Consider the following 25,825-nt stretch of genomic DNA (forward strand, 5'->3'; position numbering starts at 1 on the left):
AGCTTTTTCCCACTAAATTGGAAAATGCAAACCTTAATCCAAAACTAGTATATTTTGGTATAGTTTGTCATTCTAGATAGGATTCTTGTCCTCTCAGAGGCCCTGATGAGGCTGTGTTTTCAGTATCTGATGTGTCCAGGAACAAGGGCAAATCTGCAGCTAGGGAGATATCATTTCAATGGTAACTACTTTCTATCTATAAACCATTCCCTTCTGGAACCATCATTCCTATCTGAAATGTTCAAACTAAGCACATGACATTAGTTACATTGAACTTAAAAAATTCATTTTGATAGTTTGCTATAAAACTTCATTTGCTTTATTTAGCATTCTGAGGAAATATTTAACTAAGAACAGGAAAACAGGCATACATTTATCCAGATGTCTGTTGTTTCTTCATAGATAATCAGTGGTGTCACAGAGTCAGGTACTGACTCGATGAGTCTCTGTCTCTCCATGGCATCATCTTCTACTGGGATAAATAATTCAGGCGAGATCAACACTATCTGTAGGCGAGTTTGGGAGCGATCTAGTAGGATGGACCAAGCACTATTTAAACAAATAAAAAGCACCAAAAATAAGGCAAAGTCTCAGGAAATGAAATTCCCCTACTCTATCTCCTAGAAACCATTAATTATTTCTGTAATCAAAATGACTTTCTTTAGTGTATGTTAAATTATCACTTACTAGGGACTAATTATAATTATTAGCTTATTCTACCCTTTTTTTCAAGGATACTAAATTGTTATATTAATTTTACATGATAGTGGATGACACACAAGCTTCATTTCCATCTATAATTTTATTTGGTACCATAATTCAATTTTGATATATTGCATAGGATGTGCCAACAATCATCTTAATAACCAAATAAACTCCACTGACTGCTTGGGTGACCCTTTTAATGGAACTCCAGGTCACAACACAGTAAAAAAGCGCGTTCAACTACACTGAGATTTCTGAAGACAATGGCTTCTGTGCCCAAGCAGGTTGTAAATTAATTTTAAATGGAACCTGGCATCACCCTGAAAGAATTCTAACTTCACACTGTTGAGGTAATTTACCAAGATGGCTTCAGAGTAGACTAACTTTACATAGCACATTTAAAAAAAGACACATCTATTCAGCGTCATGATCAGACTTTTACATTTAGCAACCAAAAGCATGGGTGCAAAAAAAACACCCTTTGTTGGAATGCTTTACTTTCCACAGAACAGAAACTAAAATAACTTGTTATACAATTAGTCACAAAAACAGACCTCAAACAAAGAAAATCGCGCGTTTTTCCCTTTTTTTTTTTTTTTTTTTGGCGAGTGCTTTTTGGAAGCCTTGGAGGAACGGGGACCCCAATACCAGGGAGGCAGGGCAGCAAGACTGGTGGGCGGGTGCCTGGGACAGCCGCCTGAGGACAAAGAAAATCGTGCATTTCTTCCATTTTTTTCTTTTTGGCAAGTGCTTTTGGACGCCTTAGGGGGACAGGGACCCCAGTGCCAGGGAGGCAGGGTGGCAGGACCGGTGAGTGGGTGCCTGGGACCGGCGCCTGAGGACAAAAAAAAATCACGTGTTTTTTCCTTTATTTATTTTTTTTTCTGTTTCCACTTTCATTGTTGCTGTTGTTGTTTTGGATTGGACAGTGCTTTTTGGAAGTCTTAAAGGGCCAGGACAGGACACTTAGACCAGAGGCAGGGAATCTGGGGATCTCTGGGCACTCTAACACCCTGGGCAACAGGGAGCACAGAGGCCCCTTACGGAGATAAATAGCCTCCCGGCCGCTCCCCCTCCAAAGGGGCTCCAGCATTTTGGAGGAGCAGCCCCAGCCAGGCCACGCCCACAGCAACGGCGGAGATAAACTCCACAGCAAACGGGCAGGTAGCAGAAGCCCTGTCTGCACACAGCTGACAAGCATAAGCCACTAGAGGTCACTATTCTCCCAGGAGAGGAAGGCCACAAACCAACAAGAAGGGAAGCTCTTCCAGCGGTCACTTGTACCAGCTCTGCAAACTATCTCTATCACCATGAAAAGGCAAAACTACAGGCAGACAAAGATCACACAGTCAACACCTGAGAAGGAGACAGACCTAACCAGTCCTCCTGAAAAAGAATTCAAAATAAAAATCATGAACATGCTGACAGAGATGCAGAGAAAAATGCAAGAGCAATGGGATGAGATGCAGAGAAAAATGCAAGAGCAATGGGATGAAGTCTGGAGGGAGATCACAGATGTCAGGAAGGAGATCACAGAAGTGAAACAATCCTTGGAAGGATTTATAAGCAGAATGGATAAGATGCAAGAGGCCATTGAAGGAATAGAAGCCAGAGAACAGAAACGTATAGAAGCTGACAGAGAGAGAGAGAAAAGGATCTCCAGGAATGAAACAACACTAAGAGAACTATGTGACCAATCCAAAAGGAATAATATTCGTATTATAGGGGTACCAGAAGAAGAAGAAAGAGGAAAAGGGATAGAAAGTCTCTTTGAAGAAATATTTGCTGAAAATTTCCCCAAACTGGGGGAGGAAATAATCGAACAGACCATGGAATTACACAGAACCCCCAACAGAAAGGATCCAAGGAGGACAACACCAAGACACATAATTAAAATGGCAAGGATCAAGGACAAGGAAAGAGTTTTAAAGGCAGCTAGAGAGAAAAAGGTCACCTATAAAGGAAAACCCATCAGGCTAACATCAGACTTCTCGACAGAAACCCTACAGGTCAGAAGAGAAGGGCATGATATATTTAATGCAATGAAACAGAAGGGCCTTGAACCAAGGATACTGTATCCAGCACGACTATCATTTAAATATGATGGCGGGATTAAACAATTCCCAGACAAGCAAAAGCTGAGGGAATTTGCTTCCCACAAACCACCCCTACAGGGCATCCTACACGGACTACTCTAGATGGGAGCACTCCTAAAAAGAGCACAGAACAAAACACACAACATATGAAGAATGGAGGAGGAGGAATAAGAAGGGAGAGAAGAAAAGAATCTCCAGACAGTGTATATAACAGCTTAATAAGCGAGCTAAGTTAGGCAGTAAGATACTAAAGAAGCTAACCTTGAACCTTTGGTAACCACGAATCTAAAGCCTGCAATGGCAATAAGTACATATCTCTCAATAGTCACCCTAAATGTAAATGGACTTAATGCACCAATCAAAAGACACAGAGTAATAGAATGGATAAAAAAGCAAGACCCATCTATATGCTGCTTACAAGAAACTCACCTTAAACCCAAAGACAAGCACAGACTAAAAGTCAAGGGATGGAAAAACATATTTCAGGCAAACAACAGTGAGAAGAAAGCAGGGGTTGCAGTACTAATATAAGACAAAATAGACTTCAAAACAAGGAAAGTAACAAGAGATAAAGAAGGATACTACATAATGATAAAGGGCTCAGTCCAACAAGAGGATATAACCATTCTAAATATATATGCACCCAATACAGGAGCACCAGCATATGTGAAACAAATACTAACAGAACTAAAGAGGGAAATAGACTGCAATGCATTCATTTTAGGAGACTTCAACACACCACTCACCCCAAAGGATAGATCCACCGGGCAGAAAATAAGTAAGGACACACAGGCACTGAACAACACACTAGAACAGATGGACCTAATAGACATCTATAGAACTCTACATCCAAAAGCAACAGGATATACATTCTTCTCAAGTGCACATGGAACATTCTCCAGAATAGACCACATACTAGCTCACAAAAAGAGCCTCAGTAAATTCCAAAATATTGAAATTCTACCAACCAATTTTTCAGACCACAAAGGTATAAAAGTAGAAATAAATTCTACAAACAAAACAAAAAGGCTCACAAACACATGGAGGCTTAACAACATGCTACTAAATAATCAATGGATCAATGAACAAATCAAAATAGAGATAAAGGAATATATAGAAACAAATGACAACAACACAAAGCTCCAACTTCTGTGGGACGCAGCGAAAGCAGTCTTAAGAGGAAAGTACATAGCAATCCAGGCACACTTGAAGAAGGAAGAACAATCCCAAATGATTAGTCTAACATCACAATTATCGAAACTGGAAAAAGAAGAACAAATGAGGCCTAACGTCAGCAGAAGGAGGGACATAATAAAGATCAGAGAAGAAATGAATAAAATTGAGAAGAATAAAACAGTAGCAAAAATCAGCGAAACCAAGAGCTGGTTCCTTGAGAAACTAAACAAAATAGATAAGCCTCTAGCCAAACTTATTAAGAGAAAAAGAGAATCAACACAAATCAACATAATCAGAAATGAGAATGGAAAAATCACGACAGACTCCAAAGAAATACAAAGAATTATTAAAGACTACTATGAAAACCTATATGCCAACAAGCTGGAAAACCTAGAAGAAATGGACAACTTCCTAGAAAAATACAACCTCCCAAGACTGACCAAGGAAGAAACACAAAAGTTAAACAAACCAATTACGAGCAAAGAAATTGAAACAGTAATCAAAAAACTACCCAAGAACAAAACCCCAGGGCCGGACAGATTTACCTCGGAATTTTATCAGACACACAGAGAAGACATAATACCCATTCTCCTTAAAGTGTTCCAAAAAATAGAAGAAGAGGGAATACTCCCAAACTCATTCTATGAAGCCAACATCACCCTAATACCAAAACCAGGCAAAGACCCCACCAAAAAAGAAAATTACAGACCAATATCCCTGATGAATGTAGATGCAAAAATACTCAATAAAATATTAGCAAACAGAATTCAACAGTATATCAAAAGGATCATACACCATGACCAAGTGGGATTCATCCCAGGGATGCAAGGATGGTACAACATTCGAAAATCCATCAACATCATCCACCACATCAACAAAAAGAAAGACAAAAACCACATGATCATCTCCATAGATGCTGAAAAAGCATTTGACAAAATTCAACATCCATTCATGATAAAAACTCTCAGCAAAATGGGAATAGAGGGCAAGTACCTCAACATAATAAAGGCCATATATGATAAACCCACAGCCAGCATTATACTGAACAGTGAGAAGCTGAAAGCATTTCCTCTGAGATCGGGAACCAGACAGGGATGCCCACTCTCCCCAGTGTTATTTAATATAGTACTGGAGGTCCTAGCCACGGCAATCAGACAAAACAAAGAAATACAAGGAATCCAGATTGGTAAAGAAGAAGTTAAACTGTCACTATTTGCAGATGATGTGATACTGTACATAAAAAACCCTAAAGACTCCACTCCAAAACTACTAATATCGGAATACAGCAAAGTTGCAGGATACAAAATTAACACATAGAAATCTGTAGCTTTCCTATACACTAACAATGAACCAATAAAAAGAGAAATCAGGAAAACAATTCCATTCACCATTGCATCAAAAAGAATAAAATACCTAGGAATAAACCTAACCAAAGAAGTGAAAGACTTATACTCTGAAAACTACAAGTCACTCTTAAGAGAAATTAAAGGGGACACTAATAAATGGAAACTCATCCCATGCTTGTGGCTAGGAAGAATTAATATCATCAAAATGGCCATCCTGCCCAAAGCAATATACAGATTTGATGCAATCCCTCTCAAATTACCAGCAACATGCTTCAATGAATTGGAACAAATAATTCAAAAATTCATATGGAAACACCAAAGACCCCAAATAGCCAAAGCAATCCTGAAAAAGAAGAATAAAGTAGGGGGGATCTCACTCCCCAACTTCAAGCTCTACTACAAAGCCATAGTAATCAAGACAATTTGGTACTGGCACAAGAACAGAGCCACAGACCAGTGGAACAGATTAGAGACCCCAGAAATTAACCCAAACATATATGGTCAATTAATATTTGATAAAGGAGCCATGGACATACAATGGCAAAATGACAGTCTCTTCAACAGTTGGTGTTGGCAAAACTGGACAGCTGCATGTAGGAGAATGAAACTGGACCATTGTCTAACCCCATATACAAAGGTAAACTCAAAATGGATCAAAGACCTGAATCTAAGTCATGAAACCATTAAACTCTTGGAAAAAAACATAGGCAAAAACCTCTTAGACATAAACATGAGTGACCTCTTCTTGAACATATCTCCCCGGGCAAGGAAAACAACAGCAAAAATGAGCAAGTGGGACTACATTAAGCTGAAAAGCTTCTGTACAGCAAAAGACACCATCAATAGAACAAAAAGGAACCCTACAGTATGGAAAAATATATTTGAAAATGACAGATCCGATAAAGGCTTGATGTCCAGAATCTATAAAGAGCTCACACGCCTCAACAAACAAAAAACAAATAACCCAATTAAAAAATGGGCAGAGGAACTGAACAGACAGTTCTCTAAAAAAGAAATACAGATGGCCAACAGACACATGAAAAGATGCTCCACATCACTAATTATCAGAGAAATGCAAATTAAAACTACAATGAGGTATCACCTCACACCAGTAAGGATAGCTGCCATCCAAAAGACAAACAACAACAAATGTTGGCGAGGCTGTGGAGAAAGGGGAACCCTCCTACACTGCTGGTGGGAAATGTAAATTAGTTCAACCATTGTGGAAAGCAGTTTGGAGGTTCATCAAAATGCTCAAAACAGACCTACCATTTGACCCAGGAATTCCACTCCTAGGAATTTACCCTAAGAACGCAGCAATCAAGTTTGAGAAAGACAGATGCACCCCTATGTTTATTGCAGCACTATTTACAATAGCCAAGAATTGGAAGCAACCTAAATGTCCATCGGTAGATGAATGGATAAAGAAGATGTGGTACATATACACAATGGAATACTACTCAGCCATAAGAAGTGGAAAAATCCAACCATTTGCAGCAACATGGATGGAGCTGGAGAGTATTATGCTCAGTGAAATAAGCCAAGCGGAGAAAGAGAAATACCAAATGATTTCACTCATCTGAGGAGTATAGGAACAAAGGAAAAACTGAAGGAACAAAACAGCAGCGGAATTACAGAACCCCAAAATGGACTAACAGGTACCAAAGGGAAAGGAACTGGGGAGGATGGGTGGGCAGGGAGGGATGGGGGGGAAGAAGAAGGGGGTATTAAGATTAGCATGCATGGGGGGGAGGGAGAAAGGGGAGGGTGGGCTGCACAACACAGAGAGGACAAGTAGTGACTCTACAACATTTTGCTAAGCTGATAGACAGTAACCGTAATGTGGTTGTTAGGGGGGACCTGATATAGGGGAGAGCATAGTAAACATAGTATTCTTCATGTAAGTGTAGATTAAAGATCAAAAAAAAAAAAGAAAGAAAGAAAGAAAGAAAAGGGGGATTACTCCTTGATAGGATAAAACTATTGGTAAATCAAAGATCAATTCATGCTTTAAATATCCTTAATGTTGATCACTTAAAGGGTGTCAGATGATCAGCTACGGAGGTACTCTTTTCTGATAATATGCCTTTCTCTTAATAAAAAAAAAAAAAAAAAAAGCAGTTCCTGTGTGCTGACCTCCAATGAGTTCTGCACAGTGGTATAGAGGGCATGTCAAAGTGTGGGCAAAGGGTCTGTTTGTTTCTATGCAGAAGATCAAGGCCTAGCTTGGATACCCAGAAAATGAACTAAGATACGATATGAGGAGGAGCTTCAGGCATCAGCACTCTCTGGAGGACTTGTGCCAGGGGATGATCATCAAAAAGCCTCCACAGGGATCCGGACGATGCTGCGGTTGTGGCTGCATCCAGCCCACCATCTCCTGGACTTGCCATTGGAATGAGGAGGGAGATGTCTAGGCTGGCATGTGCATACAGTGAGACAACGGATTTGACCGGATCTGTACTGTTGGAACTCAACCAGGAGTTGGGAGGGGTGCAAGTTGTAGCACTCCAAAATCTTATGACTATAGACTATCTACGGTTAAAAGAACATACGGGATGTGAACAGATCCCAGAAATGGGCTGCTTTAATTTGTCTGATTTCTCTCAGACTGTTCAAGTACAGTTGGACAATATCCATCATACCATAGACAAATTTTCACAAATGCCTAGGGTGCCTAAATGGTTTTCTTGGCTTCACTGGAGATGGATGGTAATTATAGATTTGCTTTGTTTATGTCACCATATTCCTATTATGTTAATATGTGAGCGCAAGTTAGTTGGTAGTTTAAAACCTATACATGCTTAAGGTACTCTACAAGAAGATATGTCAAAGAAATAATCAATCCTCCCAAGTTTCCTTCATATGCTACCTCTATAGCTTTTCTTCTTCCTTCCTAATTACAACCCTTAAATAGAATTCGTGCCTCATATCGAATTTACTGAGTATCATAATTCCTCCAGGTGGTAAAGATACCTCGAGACAAGTGCTGGGCATAGAAGCCACAGGGCATAAATCTGCAAAGAAGTAAAAAGGTAACCTCTTCAAACAATATTGCTTCTCTCTCACTTACCAACTTTACATTTCCCTGTATGGCCCCGGAAGATGACTGGTTAGCCAGAGACGGGTAAGATTCCTCAAGGGAGGAACAACCTAAGACAGGCACAGTCGCAGGGGGGCCATCAGGTGAGAAATTGGGGATCAACAGAGGTGAGGCTCAGAACCTCACCCCCCGTTTTGAGAGAAATCTTCTGCACCCGTGGATGTTTTGCTGCCCTTGTCTAGCCTGGATTAATACTTAGTCCATAGGCACACACCTGATCATCTACATTTGCCCTCTTACAGCACTAAACTATGTTTTCTACCTTTATCTTGCATCTACCTACCACTTCAGCATTTTATTAAAAATAATAATAATAATAATAATAAAGGGAGAAATGTGGGATCCACATATAAATCAAGTATAAAAGTCAAACGAATATTCATATTTGACCTGATTGTTTATAGTTCATAATGCGTGATCAAAACCGAAAGTTTCTGTGATGACTGCCCTTGCACTGTTCACCATGTAAGAACTTATTCATTATGTAAGAATTCGTTCACCATGTAAGAACTTGTTCATTATGCTTCAGAAGATTGGAGACTGACGAGAATCAGGCTTGAGATGGATTAATGATTGTACATTGAGCATTGACCCCCCTATACAGAATTTTATTGTTGTTAACAACCATTTGATCAATAAATATGAGAGATACCTCAAAAAAAAAAAAAAAAAAAGCAGACCTCAAGTTTTTTGCCCATACACATGAGTATTGTCTAAAACATGTCTTGTTTGTAGCAGCTAGGCCCTGCCACCACTGTGCTTGGCTGAGTTCACCAATCTGTTGTAACCTGTAGCTTCCCCGTCACTTCTCTGGCTCTTCTCTTCCGCTAAGCTTTGTTTCCTGGCAGTGATTAAAACCTCCTGCCACTTTCCTAACTCCTGCTGGAACCCACAGGCATCCTTGGTTTCATGGTTTGGCAAAGTATTGGCCCCTACCACCATATGGGTCCAAGCTTCTGCCTCCAAAGTTTCCTCCTTTCATGGGTCCAAAATTGGAAGACTGATTGTTGTAACTGCCAAAATCATTGAAGTTTCTGCCACCTCCAAAATTGCTTCCATCATGACCAGACCATTATAGCCATCCCCACTGCCACCACCTCGACCACTGAAGTGTCCTCCATGACCAAAGTTGTCGTTCCCTCCAAAACCACCTCCATGACCACCACTAAAGTTTCCAGAACCCCTCCGACGTCTTTGGCTAGAGGAAGCACTAGCCATCTCTTGCTCAAATAGGGCTTTCCTTACTTCACAGTCGTGGCCACTCAGTGTCGTGTTTCTGAATGACGATCTTGTCTACAGAATCATGGTCATCAAAGGTTACAGAAGCAAAGCCTCTTTTCTTGCCGCTGCCTCAGTCAGTCATGATTTCAATCACATCAGTTTTCCCATACTGCTCAAAATAATATCTTAGGTGATGTTCTTCAGTATCACCTTTAATGACACCAATGAAAATCTTTCTCACAGTTAGGTGCGCACCGGGTCTTTGAGAATCTTCTCTGGAGACAGTCCTCTTCGGTCCCATGACTCTTCCGTCCACCTTGCGCAGCCTCGCATCCATGGCGCACCCACCTCCCCTGCAGCGGCATAGGTGACAGAGCCAAGGCCTCTGGAGCTCTTGGTGTTCGGGTCTCCCACTGCCACACAGTCCAGGAGCGCTCCCCATCGCTCAGAACGGCTCCTCAGACTTTCATTGGTTGTTTCAAAGCTCAGAGCTCAGATGAAGGGCTTCCACTGCTGTTCAGGCTCACATGACGGCGCTGGGAGGGGTGACTTCAACGATGCTTACTCAGCAGCGTCCATGGGCGGAGAACTACACTTAACTTTTAAAAGTTAAGCTTGAACAGAGTTTTTAAAAAGAGTTTTCTTTAAAGCTTCAAAACCACAAATGGCTTTTGAAATTGTTTTCTCCCTTTAGTCTCAACAAGGCCGGCCTTGTGAAACTCCTGTTGTCTACATTAGACATGGGAACTATACGTAATCATCTTCATATAAGGCTCTGCAAATACTTTTGCTTAAATTACACAATAAAAAAAAACCCTACTAACATCTGAGCCTTAAAATCATACAACTGAACCACAAATAACACTGAAACTATGACTCAGAGATAGAATTAAAACGCAATGTACCTATGCTTATATAGGATTACAAATTGACAAGTCCACTTAGTTCTTTGTGGAGAAATAACAACACTGCAAATTCCCATGTGAAGGCGGCACCAACCAAAAGGCAAACCTAACAGCACAGACATTTCTAAAGGTCTGGGTACTAAACTATTTTTGTAAAGAAGTGACAATAACATACGCACTATTTTCCCTCTGGAGTCCATCCAGCTCTGGCAATATATTCAACTCCTTCAAACAGAATCTCAAAAGGCTGAATTAGTTCCTTATCTATGACATCTATAATCTATTAAAAAAGAAAAAAGGAATCTAGTTATTGAAGACTTAACACCATAGCTTACTAGTTTACTTCAATCATTACCTTTAACAGCATGATACTTTTTCAGACTTAAGTGTTTAAAAAGGCCTGAAGGATACAGCAAAACCAGCAGTAAGTTGTGGGTTTCCTAACAGAGTCTAAAAATCTTTTTCCCATGAGTTTATATTAACAGAACCCTTGATAATAACTGATAAAAATAAAGTTTTAATCACTTTATAGACTCTAGTATTTAAGAAAAAATAATAGTCCCTAGTTCCCTATATTTTTCAGCCTTAAATATTTTTTATGTAGCATATTAGTAAAATGGCCCTGGGTAAGTCAAACATTTTTCCTTTTAAAGTCTAACCAACACAATTAAAAAAATAAATTAAAATAAATGGGCAAAGGATCTAAATAGACAGTTCTTCAAAGAAGATATACAAATAGCCGATACGCACATGAAAAGATGCTCAACATCATTAACCATCAGGAAAATGTAAATCAAAGCCACAATGAAATAGAACTTCAAACCCACCCACTAGAATGGCTGTAATGAATAAGACAAACTGTAACAAGTGTTGATGAAGATGTGGAGAAACTGGAAAGCTCATACACTGCTGGTGGGAATATAAAATAGTGGAGCCACTTGGAAAAGTTTGGCAGAGAGCTATATGACCCAATAATTCCACTCCTAGGCATATAACTAAGAGAAACAGAAATGTCTACCCACACAAAAACCTGTACACATACATTCACAGTAGCATTATTTATAGTAGCCAGAAGATGTAAACAATCCAAATGCCCATTAGCTGATGAGTGGATAAATAAAATGTGGTATTTCCATATGTAATTACTATTAATTTTAATACAATGAAATTACTTTTTGGTGATAAAAAGTAATGAAGTGCTGATATGTGGTACCATATGGATAGAGCCTGAAAACATGACACTAAGTGAAAGAAATCAGACTAGATACTGTATGATTCTATTTATATGATATGTCCGGAATAGGCAAATCTGTAGACAGAAAGTAGATTAGTGGTTGACCAGGGATGGGGGGAATGCTGATGCTGTGGCATGATGACTAAGGGATGTGGGGCCTCTTTTTGGGGTGATGAAAATTTTCCAAAATTGATTGTAGGAATGGTTGCACACTCTGTGAATATAAATTAAAAGCTATTTTGAACTTTATATGAGTGAACTGTATATAAACTGTATATAAATTATTGTATTGTATATAAATTATATCTCAATGAAGTTGTTAAAAAAAGTACAGCAGGAAGACTGCTTTTTAATTAATCTTGTGTTCATTCAGCTTATAAGCATTTTATTGTCTAAAAGAAAAGAAGCAATGTAAGAGAAATGTGGGATATTTAACCACAGACAGCTATTCAACACAGAAAGTAAGTTACCAGTCAATAACTGCTGTATTTTTAATACTAATCTGGAGAGTTAACAAAGACAAAAAGGAAAAACTATTGGAAAGGAGTGGCAAATATATTTATCCCCATGTTCCTATCTTGGGAATACAGAAATAGAAGGTAGAAAATTAGGTCAATCTGAAATCGATTCACAGATATCTCAGCAAGTTCAAGTATAAAAAATTAAAAAGCATATCTAAGATCTCTAACTAGACCGACTTAACTACTCAAATGACACAAAAAGTCAACTCAATGTTTTATACTTACCCTTCCTTCAGCATCAATCATTATTTCTGACATCTTAAAAGTGACTTTTGGATTTGCTGTGCCTTTAGAGAGACATAAACAAATAATAATAAACACATACAATTATTCAAACTGATTTTGCCAGCTAAATCCTCTTTACACTTCAGTCAAATCAGGAATATTGTATAGTCAGGGCTTTACTGCATAAGAATCTCAGAACAACACCTCAAATAGGTAATTTTCAATATGGGTATAAAAAAAAGAGGCTGAAAAACATCAAGATTCCATATGAAATATCGTTTTATAACTGAAATGCTATAAACAGCAAAATGGGGGGAAATTACTAATTTATTAAGAACATAATCCCTTAAAAGTGTTTACTTCCCAGCAAAGACACCTTTTTATTTATTCCTTGAAATAAACAACTTTGTGCACTTCCCTAGCTTTGAAAGTAATTCAAAATTAGCCTGCAATTAAGAAACCTACTTCAGTGACACTTAATGAACAACAAAGTTATCCTTACTAAGGCTGTAAATGATTAATGTTGACCATATCTTTGGATGACTACAGAGAATTTTGTTCAGAAAGTAGAAATGAGTGAATATAAATATCAGTGGAATACAGTACCTGTTTTAGGATAACGGAATGAATCTGCCCTCCTCGTTTCCAACATAGGGGACGTAACATGAATAATTTCCACCTCGGATTCATCGTTTTCTTCATACAGAATTCTAAGAATTTTGCTGCCACTGGGAGCTTAAAAGGAATTTAAATAATGAAAATTTAGAAGAATTATTCTAGCATAACTGACCTTTCCCTCTAGTAGTATATTTCTCATAATGAAAAATAATTTATGTGTAAAATATGCTGCTTTTATGTATGAAAATAACACTAGTTTTTTCAGTTGCAAGTGAGATACTGCTAACTTACTTTTACTGGTTAAAGATTACTTCTTTTGGAAGGCAAAAACTGAGGATAATTATGCTTATAAACATATTTAAAATGGGGCAACATATTTGTAACGGACTTTGGTCTTTGCATGCCTTAAAATACATTCCTTGTTAAAAAGGGAACTATTTAATTACATTTAAAATGTTTCCTATAAAAAAAATAAATACCATTTAAATAGAGTTCAATTTTTTTAATGGTTTCTCTAACTCGTGTCAAAATCTTGTTCTAACAAATACAGTTATGGCAAAACATTTTACACTTTAAAATAAAATGTCGAAATCTAAGACATGGCTTAAAATGATATCTTTCATGATCTCTTAAAGAAGTGTTCAGAATGTTAGCTATAATCCATTAGAGTAATGAAATCTATTAACTGGTTATACCAGTATTTAAAATATACAACAAACAAAAAAATATACAATATCAAGTGCATTGTACATAAATTATTGTATTGTATTATATATAAATGATATCTCAATAAAGTTAAAAAAATCTGAAAGGGAAGACTGTTTTTTAATTAATCTTGTGTGCATTCAGCTTATAAGCATTTGACTGTCTAAAGGGAAAGCATATAAGGATAAATACTGCTTCATGACATTTACTTTCAATTTATGTATACAGTAGATGTACAGTGTATTAGGCTAGAATATAAAGCAAATTCTAATTGGATCATAAACAAAAAGTTTGAAAGCCAGTGCTATAAGCTGTTTCTCAGGCAGTGAATTCACCAGAAAAAGGAGGAATTTGTGCCCTTTTCTCTGATCCATTCATACATGAATTCTGTTCAGGCAGACTCTTTAGTCAATTCTATGTTTTTACAGCAACTCATTAAGGTGTGGGGTTTTTTGTTTTGCCACCGATGTTGCTACATTACCAAGCCCAGCTTCTAAATGACATATTTGCAAAGAGAGCTGAAAGACCTGAGGTACTGAACCACAATTCAGTTGTTTTCACTAGAATTCATTAAAGGCCATACAGCTAGTACATTCTAAGTACCTACTGGGAGGGGAGGATTCAATCTTCAGCACTTCAGAATCTATTATTCAGGATTTAGAATCCATGTACTTAACTAATTGGTAGCTGAATCTGATACTACTTCAATTGACCTATACTGTTTTGAACCCCCTTACTTGTTTCAGCTTCTGGACACCACCAATAGCCAGAATATCTATCAAATTCTTCCTGAAGAACAAAGGTAGCAACTCCAGCTGATCTGGGATCCTCTTCCATGTTGGCTAGCTCTAGACAAAAATAAAAGGCGAAATTATTGCAGAAAGTTTTCTATATTTTCATGAGTACAAAAGGAATGATCCACTTTACTTTGAAAGGCAGCTGTAGTACAGTGGTGAACTATGGAGCCAAATAGACTAAATTCAAATCTGGGCTCCATCATTAACTGACTGACCTTGTGCAAATCTCCCAATCTCATTCCACCGCAGTGTCCTAGTTGTAAATGGGAATAAGAACCTACCGTACAGGGTTGTTTTGGGGATTAAATGAGTTAATTCACATAAAACACTTAGAACAAAGCCCCAACCATAGAATGTGCTCCATAAATGTTAGTTATTATTTTCCCACCTAGCTAGGATCATGGGAAAAAGGATACATGTGTAAAGGGTCATGGTCACTTGTAACTCTCCTACCCAAAGGAAGTACATCTCTAGACCTAGAATGGCCTTACAGATCATGTAATTTCAGCATCCTTCTTTCTCTCCTTCCTACCATTCGACCAGAGCAGCTCAGCTCTTATCTGATTACCAGCAGTTTGAAGGAAACTCTTTAAAAATAAAAACCAAAACCACAAGGCCATAATTATATAAGATGTCATAACATGGGAAAATGTTTATAATATATTTGAATTTTAAAAAAGCGTATTACTAAATGTCATACACACCTTGAGTCCATTTATAAAAATGCTATATAAATATGCACTTTAAAAGGTGTTAGGATATAAATCAAAATATGGTTCTCTCCAAACAGATTATGGACAAAGTTTTTTTTTTTTTTTGAGTTTTAGTATTATTTATTTAAAAAAATAATAGATTCTCATGGTATATACAGTACAAAGGGTACATACAAAAAAGGATTCATTGCAAAGTAAACCTCCCTCTCACTGTGTTGCCCAGCCAAGCTCTCCTCCCAGGAGGAGAGGTACTCTACCTGTAAAGATATTTTTACACAAATGATAGCATACTATAAACACTGTTTTTTTTCCTTTTGGATTTTTTTTTTTTTAGTTCAACTTATCTTGGAGCTCTTTTCATATCCCTACATAAGCTCTTTGTTCTTTTTTTTAAAACAGGTTCATAATATTCCATTGGATGAATGTACCAGTGAACATTTAATTTGTTTCCATGGTTTGCTATTATAAGCAATGCTGTAATTTATAACTTTGTGTATGTCATTTTGCATATGTGTGGGTATATCTGTAGGATAATTTCCTAAAAGTGGAAATGTCTTTCCTTCTTAAAGGGTATGTGTATTTTTTTAATTGCTTTGAGGTTTTACAGACATGCCAAGAAGTTAACAAATGGTAACATAGCATTTAATGAACCTTTACATATGTATCCACACCTATAATCAACACCAAAGTCAAGATGTAGAACATTACCAGCACTATAGGAGCCTTATGGACAAAGTTTTTTAAAGAATGGCTTTACAGTTTACAAAATCTTTAGTGTACCACTAATTTTTGAAAAATGCATGTACTTGTAAAACAAATCCTATCAAGGCATAGACTATCTTCAACATTCCAGAATATTTTCTAATGCCCCTTCCCACTCAATCTCTGTCCCCACCCCAGAAGCAACCATTGATCTATCACCAGAGGTTAGTTCTGCATATTCTAGAACATCATATAAATGAAACCATACAGTATATTCTTTGTGCCTGCTTTTGGGATTCGACAGTGTTGTTACATTTATCAGTAATTCACTCCTGTTTATCGCTGAGTACTATTTCATAGCACACCGGTTCTTTTATCCATTCATCTGTTAATGGACATCTGGGCTGCTTCTAGTTTTTGGCTACTAATATTTTCATTTCTCTTGAACAAAGAACTAAGAGTGGAATGGCTGAGTAGTATGACAAGTGTATGTTTAACTATAAGAAACTGCCACCCAGTTTTCCAAAGCATTTGTATTATTTTATAATTCTTACTAGCACTGTATGAAAGCTCCTCTCCAACATTTGGTGTTCTTAATCTTTCTCACTTTAGCTAGTCTAATGGGGGTATAGTAGTATATCATGGTGATTTAAATTTTACAGTCAAGTGTCACATATTATTTTTGCTTACCTGTGTTTTCTATATATTGTATGAAATGAATGTGCAATATGAACCAATAATCCCTTAACCAAAAATCTTGAGTCCAGAAGTGTTTGGAACTCAGAATTTAGGGTATTCTTCATATATTATACATCTACTATATAACTATACAACATCTACAGCAGGGTAATCAAATACCCTGTAATCAAATATACCAAAATTCTTGCAACAAACTTATGAGCAGGCACACTAAGTAGGATAAACATTGTAAATATCCTTTGGTCAGTTCAAGTCAGGTTTTGCCACCAACTGAATTTTAGAATTAATGATGGAGCCAAAACCAATGCTCAGTTTTCCTGGATCTTTAAACTACCCCAAAGTCATACCCCCATATTGTTTTACAGTTGTTCTCCTTTAGGTATGAGAATAGGTATCACTCATTTGTATCTCCCCATCACTTACAACAGACCTCAATTATTCAGCTAGCTATTAAAGGAATAAATGGTTATCATCTCGTTCTCCTGATAGGTCATTTGAGAGTAGAGGCTGGTCTTATATTACTTTTAAATTCCTCTACCACACTAGGCAGAGAATAAACACACACACACACGCTGATTGATTAAACCCATCTACAAGCACACTTTCACTTGGGAATCTATTGTGAATAAGCAGAATAAGAGTGATCATGCTCACTTTCCACCTATCTTTCTACCTAAACTTATGTAGCATTTACTATGTTTCAGACACTGTCCTAAACACTTCACAAATATTAAGTCATTAAAACCTCATAACAGCATTATGATGACATGCCTTTTTACAGGTAGGGAAACCCAGAGATGGGTTAAATAACTTACTCAAAGTCACAGAGCTAAAATACTTAGACTCCAACCACAGACTAAAATATTTAGACTCAAACACAGATAGTCTGGTTCTTGATTCTATTTTTAACTACTATACTAATCCTGAAAATAAATATACCACATACCTACATGCACAGAAAAGGAAAAAAAACATTACTATAGTATCCTGCAGGGGTTCAGTGCTTTCTACTTTAAGTTCTGCCAATCTTCACAATAATCCTGTGTGTAAAACAATTTACAGAAGAAAAAATTAGACCAAAAAAGGCTTTATTCTAATAGTTAGAATTAAGTAAAAATATCCAAACCCCAGATAATTGCAACTCTCAAGCTTTCATGTCCCTGTCTCTAGTCTTGTGCTTCTCAAATACAACTTTCACAAAGTATCCAGAACAATTTCTCTACAATATGACTCTGACCACACCATCCAACTGGTAAAAACTCTTCAGTGGACACCCACATCATGACAAAGACCATGTTCATTTACAAGATATAGTCTACCCTCGTCCTGGCTCTTCTCAGCTGCTGACTTTATCTTTCTCTATTTCCTGACTCATACCTTGTGTGTTAGGACCATGAGACTGCTTCTAACACCATGAGCCGGCTTCCAAATGAGGCCCTCTGCATCGACTTTTCTTGTGCAGTCTCTTCATCTGGGGTGTATTGGCTAATGTGTAGTCATCTCATAACTCCCTGGCTTATCATTCTATTTTGTTATTATTTGTTTATACAGTTTCCTTGAGGCCTGTGACCGTGTCTTATTCAATTCTATAGCCTTAGTTCTAGCCACAATGCCTGGCATACAGGAACTTCATGTATTTTTGTTGATTGATTGAGTAGGTTGAACAGATTTATTGATTCCTAGTTTAGTGCTTTTTCCATCAATGTAATTGTTCAGGAAAATGCTTCTTCTATAACACTGACTTTCCTAATGATGAAAAAACACTGGCTGTCAATACACTATTGCATTCTAATAGCATTCTGAAATAACTTATTAAAGATGCCCAATAAATTAGCTTTGTTAACGTTATATCAGGTAACAGTTGAACAAATGAATTTTTAGTTACCATCCATGTGTTCAAAAATACACACTATTTCCCATCTTTCATATGTACAAAAGTTTTAGAGGAAAATACCCACATTTTTTCTGTGCTCTGAGTAGTGTTTAGTAGGATTATAGTCATTTCAATAAAAATGAAGTATTTCCACAATACACACAGTTATACTACAAAGTTTTGTTTTTCCTATTATGACAAAGTAACTAAGTAGGGTCTCCAAAACAGGGACATAAATTTTCAGAAAGTTCTTATCATGTGTAATAGGTTTTTCTGTTTGTTTCCCAAAAACTAGATTAATTTTGAAAATAAAAAATTAAATTAGAACAGTTTTGGAGAAATGCTGGCAGTCTTACTATGCTAACAGAAAAATCACATCAGAGGTGCTACTGTTGTGCCATCTGAAAATGAACATCAAGGGAAGGCAGCATTACACAGGTGGTACCTGCCTCTTACCCTCTGTACTTTCTTTTTTAACTTTAAAGATTACCCAGCTTGCATCAACTTCAAAAGCTAAAAGCAAATTAAATTTTAAAAATACTTTTCGGCAAAGTAGATTTGAAGAACAATGCATTACCATTGTGCGCATAGGTGAGCCTCCTTTCTTCTCTGGTTACAATGTTGGATATCCAAATATCATTGCTATGTATAAAAGCAATCCAGTCAGGATCAGCTGGGCATAATTTGGGATCCATCCGAATGTTGGGACAACTAGTCTCCACTAAATTGGGCCGTAATGGTTGTTGCTAGAAAAGTAAACAATATTTTAAGGCAAGTATCAGGCTGATACATACATATTTGTTTCCTACAAAATGAACAATAATTACAAGTAAAATGTCAACTATGATAATTGCTCCCCTGAAAAATATACTTTCATATGCCTTAACTTATAAAGAGTAATTCTTTTTACTATGAATTAGAAAGTATTAGGAGAGGAAATAAAGACAATATAATAGGATTTCACAAATTTTATTTAAGAAAAGAGTAATTATTGTTTGTTAAATGCTTTTATTGAACATTTATTTATTGAACACTTTATTAAATATTTCAAATTAATTTTACCAATACAAAATAGTTTGATCATAAAGATGTAATGAAAGATCACCACAATTCTATCAAAAGAAGAGTTCTTTCTAATAGCACATAAAGAACTGATTGGTTAAAACCAAACATTTATTAAGATGAATTTAGCTTTTAAGGGAACCAAAAGCAGACTGCTTGTGGTAACTTGTGGTAATGTTATCTTCCAAAATACCCCTCAGCACTTGCTCAGAAAATGGGCATTAATGCCTTTACTGTATCTTCCTTTCTACATACCAAGTGTAGGAATATTTTTTAAAATTATAAATTGTACATTAATGCTGCTGGAAAAAATTGTTAACTCTTAAAATTGGAAATTAATACCCGTATTTCTTGTTTTTTTCTTTTATTACTAAATTTCTTAATTGGTGGATAAACAGAACTTTTTGGTTTAACTGATCTGGATGCAAATAATCCTTAGGATTTAACATGTAGTAACAGATTAAGGAGTAGTATCGTCAACTTACAGTAAATCCTTGTGGCCCTCCATCTTTTACATGATAAATTCCACTACCAGCTTGAAATAGAAATGTTCCACTTTCTTGGTGATAATCATAAGAAGCAATTCCAACTGTTCCAATGCGTTTTCTTTCTCTTAACAGTTCTTCTTCTCGAGAATACATCCCATAGTCCAGTGTTGCCTAATGTAAAAGGAAAAAGAATTCTCCTATTCCAGTATCTGATAGCTTGCTTTTTGCTGTTAGCACTGAAATCCTAGCATCTCCAATATTATTGAGTCTACATTTTGAGTGACCCCCAAATTTGTCAATGACTTTTATCACATTAATTTCAAGAAGTCTGCTGAAAGATTTATTGATAAAGGGTTTCTAGGTGATTACTGTAAACATTAAAGAACAAGCATTATGTCTCATCACCTTGGCCTGGCATTCAAGATCTTCCACAGCCTAATGCAACTTAGCAGTTTTGTATGCAGTTAAGAGCACAGACTTTGAAATCAAGTGGTTTGAATCTAGGCTTTGATTCTCACTTAAAGCCTGACTTTGGGCAAGTAAATTATTTCTTGAAAAGTAATTTTTCTTCACTTTCAAAATAGTAATAAATCATCTACTTCTGCTTTGTGAAGATTAACTTAGATAAAATATGTAAGTGTTTAGCACAATGATTGGCACAGAGTAAGCTCTCAAATAGCAGCTGTCATTAGTACTTTTCCACTGCATCTACTAATAAAACTCCTCTAATAAAACCTTAAGTCTAGCTGGTCACATCACTGATGTAAAACCCAGTATGTGATGTTCTGCCTCCTGGCCTTTGTTCCATTTTGTTTCCCCTTTGAAAGGCTATTTTTCTTTCTATCCATCCAAGTTTTACTGATATCCCCAAGTTTTACTGATAGCTCTAATTCAACCTTGGGCAGGAAAGCTTCCTGATGTACTGTGGTACATAGTGAGTTCTTCTTTGAAATTTACATTAGAGTTGCTATTTTACTTATTTGACTATCACTTCTTTCAATATTTTTGTCTGGAAATAGATTTAAGAAACTTGAGAACAAAACTGGGGACATTTTGTTTTCCTACCTACAGCACCTATTAAAATCTCTCTTAAAGAATATTGTAATTAGTGATTGGTGATGATGAGAGGTTTAACCAAGCTAGAAATAACAGATACAGGTATAAAATTTAAGAAGAAATATAAAGAAAACAAATCTAATAAAGGCTAACTTAAAAAACTACATCTATACTTTCCCTCACCAAAATCTCTTTACACTCTGAGTTTGATAAATGAAAGAAACTGACATGATTTCTGCTGTCAAGGAGTACTACTTTAAAAAGGAGTCTAGCTGATTTACAATAGCCAAGATACAGAAACAACCTAAGTGCCCATCAGAAGATGAATGGATAAAGAAGATGTGGTACATATACGCAATGGAATACTACTCAGCCATAAGAAAGAAAGAAATCCTACCATTTGCAACAACATGGACAGAGCTAGAGGGTATTATGCTCAGTGAAATAAGTCAGGCAGAGAAAGACAAATACCAAATGATTTCCCCTATTTGTGGTGTATAACAATGAAGCAAAACTGAAGGAACAAAATAGCAGCAGACTCACTGACTCTAAGAAGGGACTAGCAGTTACCAAAGGGGAGGGGTGGGGAAGGGCAGGTGGGGAGGGAGGGAGAAGGGGATTGTGGGGTATCATGATTAGTGCACATGGTGTGTGTGGAGTCACTGGGAAGACAATGTAGCACAGAGAAGACAAGCAGGGACTCTGGCATCTTACTACACTGATGGACAGTGACTGCAATGGGGTATGTGGGGGGGGACTCGGTAATAAGTATGAATGTAGTAACCACATTGTTTTTCTTGTGAAACCTTCATAAGAGCGTATATCAATGACACCTTAGTACAAAAAAAAAAAAAAAAAGGAGTCTAGCTAAGTTTATTGGCAGAAATGTATCACTCCAAAATTAAGCTAGCACAATGAAAGTAAACAATGTTCAAGGATGGCCAAAATGAATCCATACTTGCAAATCTAAAATAATGTTAGGTGAGATTAAAAATGAGGCAACCCTGGTGAATTGTTCTATGTGCCTGTTTTACTTTTATTCCAGTACCATATGATTTTGATTATGATAGCATTATAATATAATAAAAAATCAGGATTAAAAAAAAAATGAGGCAACCTTGGAATCCTGCTAGTTTTTTATATTCATTGATCACTTTTTATTTATGTTTAATTACATACATATACATTTGTACATATGTGTTAGGCTCCAATAGAAAAAACTAGTAATTTCAATGTAGTTTTATTAAGTATGATCTTAAAACTATTACCATTAAAACCAAGAGCAACTCTGAGTATATAATTATATAGAAAAATAAAGCTCAACAAATCCAAAGGTTGGTTCTTTGAAAGTAATTTCAATGTAGTTTTATTATGATTTTTGTTTTAAATATTTCTTAAGACTATTACCACTAAAGCCAAGAGCAACTCTGAGTATACAATTATATAGAAAAATAAAGCTAAATAAATCCAAAGGTGGGTTCTTTGAAAAGTTCAACAAATTAAACAAATTTAGGTAGAATGATAAAAAAAAAACCAAAAAGAGAAAATCAATTTACAAAAACAAAGAATGAAAGAGGGTCATTGCTCATGACCTTACAGGGATAAAAAGGCTTATAAGGGGATAGTATGCCAACAAATTAAATTACATAGATGAAACAGTTAAATTTCTAGAAACATACAAGCTGCCAAAACTGACTATGGGGAAAGTTGAAGTTCCTATGGCCAGGACCTCACCTGAACCTAAACTCTTTGATGACATAACTGGCCTGCTGCTAGGCTACTGCTTCCACACCCGTAGGCAATAAGATATTATTGACTGAGTCACGATATAAAGAGTTCTGCCCAGTACTCCCGGGTGGAGGCAGAAACGAAGGAGGATTACAGACCTGCAGACTGTTGGATGCAGATGTAATTCTAGTGCTTGACTTATCACCAGGAGAACAAGCTGGGTAATAAACCCTTTCACCCCAAGAACATTCCATTGTCATTCCTTGGTCTCACTGAATCCATAGTGAACTCGCCCAGGGCTGAAACCCATTGGCAGGACAATTAGCATAGCGGCATTCACTGCTGATGGAGGAACAGAACAGACTGCCCTTATGGGAGGGGTGCTTCAGTTGGCTGCCCCTAAGAATGCGGAAGCAGTCGACTGTCCCTCAGTGGGTATGTGGTCTGAGATGGCTTGCCTCCTAGAGGGCTGGGCCCCACCCCATGACTGGAAGCAGGTGGAGGTGACATCTGAGGCAGTAGGGGTGGCCCTTGGTATAATAAGGAGGTCCTTTGAGAGGCAAAGTGCTTGTGAGGCAGCAGGGACTGTGGGTTGGCTGTTTCTCACAGTATTAAAAAAGTCTACAGAGAAGAACATGCTCCTGAAAGAAACACAAGAAATGGCACCATGAGAACACGAGCTGCGAACTGCTGTGGATTCATTGAAGAATGAAATGGCCTTAATACGAGAGGATGCAGCACAAGAATAGTGGCTGCAGGGTGCAGTGGAAGAAGTAAAAGATTTGTTAAAAAATGAAATGGTGTTGCTGTGAGGTACTGTGCAAGAGGTGAAGGTCATGAAGGAGGATGGACCCCTGCAAAAAGCACTAGAAGAGGCAGTGCGAGAACGTGAGCTACGAGGCCCAGTGGAGGAGATAAAAGATTCTTTACAGAATGAGACAGCAGCACTGCAAGGTGCTCTGAAGGAGGCAGAGGCCATGAAGGAGAAGGATACTCTTGAGGGAAGCAGAGGAATAGGTAGCACGAGAACGCCAGCTGCAAGGTACTGAGATGAAGGTAAGAGAGCTGTTGAAGACTGAGCTGGCATTGCTGCGAGGCATTGTAGAAAAGGTAATGGGTGTAGCAGAGGAGGCACTTAGGGGAGCGGAGAGAAAGGTGCCATCAGCCCCAGAAATGGAGGAGCTGGGGAAGGATGAAGGGGTGCTTCTGGAGGCACCAACTCCTCCTCTACTGAAAGCATGCCCAGTGGTTGTAAAGAAAATAAAGACAGCAACTGAGAGTTTCTCGGGGAGAGGTGCAGTCTCCTCCCCAGGTCATGGAGCACTCTATGCTCTGCCCCTATACTCAGGCTGAGCTGGTGGATTTGGGCTCCCAGTTTCAGCAGAAGCCCTCAGAGTCAATATCAGCTTGGCTCTTGTGCCTTTGGGATTTAGGGGTGGCTGGAATTGTTCTGTCTGGATCAGAGATTGGAAAGCTGGCTTCCCTGACAGTTTATCCTGCCTTGAGGCAGTGATTACAAAATGCCCATCAGACCCAGGAAACCACTCCTTCCTCAATTGGCTTATGGCTGTACTCTGTGCTGTGTGGTCCCATCAGGGTGATTTACCATCCTCCCCTGCTAGATGGAAGACATATGCTGAGCTTCAACAGGTGTTATGGGACTTGGCTTGAAAAATGCCATCTATAGTCCAGAGAATTATGACCCAGAGGAGGAGCCTTTTACTGCAGGGATGAGAAATGTTGTGCTCCAAATGGCTCCCACATCAGGGATGAGAAATGTTGTGCTCCAAATGGCTCCCACATCCCTCTTTGGACCTCTAGTGGCTATTCTTGCCCCTCATTTAGGGCAGCCCATAAGTGAGGCTACTCATACAGTAGCAGACTTAGGAGAGGTTGAAGCAATGAGGGCACAAAAAGAAGTAAGGTCTGCTACTCAGAGGAAGAATTTAAATGGCTGTGATAAAGGTAATAACCACCTACCCCATCACAGGGTGGGTATGAGACAGGACCCAAAAGCCACAGAGTGGTGTGGCACAGATGCCTACACTGGCCAAGTAGGGTGCTTACCTACAGCAGCATAGCACCCTTGAGTGAAGAACTCCATCACTTATTGGGGCCAGTGACATATACTAGTGAAAAGCAGGAAGAATTTACTTTAGAACCATTAGTAGCAGAGAGTCCTTACCAGGAGGGAAGAGCCCCTATACCCAAAGATGCACGGTACACAGATGGCTCCAGCCATGGGCAGCCCCCAAAATTCAGGGCTGTAACTTTCCATCCTAAGACAGACAATATGGATGCAAGATGGTGAGGGGAAGAGGAGTCAATGGACAGAGTTACGGGCAGTGTAGCTTGTGGTCAGCCAGGAACCCTCACCAATAGTTGTCTTTACTGACAGCTTGGCCATCTACTGGGGCTTGACCCTTTGGCTACCAACATGGTATAATGCCAACTGGTTGGTTGGTCACCAACCCATTTGGGGGCAATAACTGTGGCAAGACTTACGGCTCTGTGATTACACTAAAACAGTTACAGTATATCCTGTGACAAGTCATTTGCCACTGGCATCCCCAGGAAATGATGAAGCAGATGAATTGGCCCAGGTACATTGGCTAGAAGGAAAGCCTGCCTCTGATGTGGTACAATGGTTACACCAGTGTTTGTTGAATGTGGGGCAAAAGACAATGTGAGCTGTAGCCTGTCAGTAGGGCTTGCCTTTGACCTTTGAAGAAGTCAGAAGAGCCCAGCAGGAGTGCATCATATGCTCTAAAAGGGACTTGTACCAAGTACCACAGCAAACATGGGACAATAGCTGAGAGGCCTATACCCCTTGTCAGGGGGCAGATAAATAT

General features: G+C 38.0%; 1 protein-coding gene and 1 pseudogene across 4 annotated transcripts in view; both read right to left on the reverse strand.

Moving 5' to 3' along the window:
• Positions 1–25,825, reverse strand: part of DPP8 (dipeptidyl peptidase 8) — an 82,784-nt gene that overhangs the window by 29,285 nt on the left and 27,674 nt on the right. For all 4 annotated transcript variants that reach the window (XR_005059015.2, XM_037010009.2, XM_037010010.2 and 1 more), the window contains 7 exons: positions 20,187–20,360; positions 19,217–19,385; positions 14,593–14,703; positions 13,139–13,267; positions 12,533–12,594; positions 10,732–10,832; positions 372–549 (listed from right to left, as the gene is read on the reverse strand). Coding sequence is in view for 3 of the 4 variants with exons in the window: in XM_037010009.2 (XP_036865904.1) it covers positions 372–549; positions 10,732–10,832; positions 12,533–12,594; positions 13,139–13,267; positions 14,593–14,703; positions 19,217–19,385; positions 20,187–20,360 (924 nt within the window). In the remaining variant the exon portion in view is untranslated. The remainder of the gene's footprint in view (positions 1–371; positions 550–10,731; positions 10,833–12,532; positions 12,595–13,138; positions 13,268–14,592; positions 14,704–19,216; positions 19,386–20,186; positions 20,361–25,825) is intronic.
• On the reverse strand, positions 7,868–10,674 carry LOC108395677 (heterogeneous nuclear ribonucleoprotein A1-like 2; annotated as a pseudogene).

The sequence above is a fragment of the Manis javanica genome, chromosome 8 (genome assembly GCF_040802235.1).
Source record: "Manis javanica isolate MJ-LG chromosome 8, MJ_LKY, whole genome shotgun sequence".
Classification (NCBI taxonomy): Eukaryota; Metazoa; Chordata; class Mammalia; order Pholidota; family Manidae; genus Manis; species Manis javanica.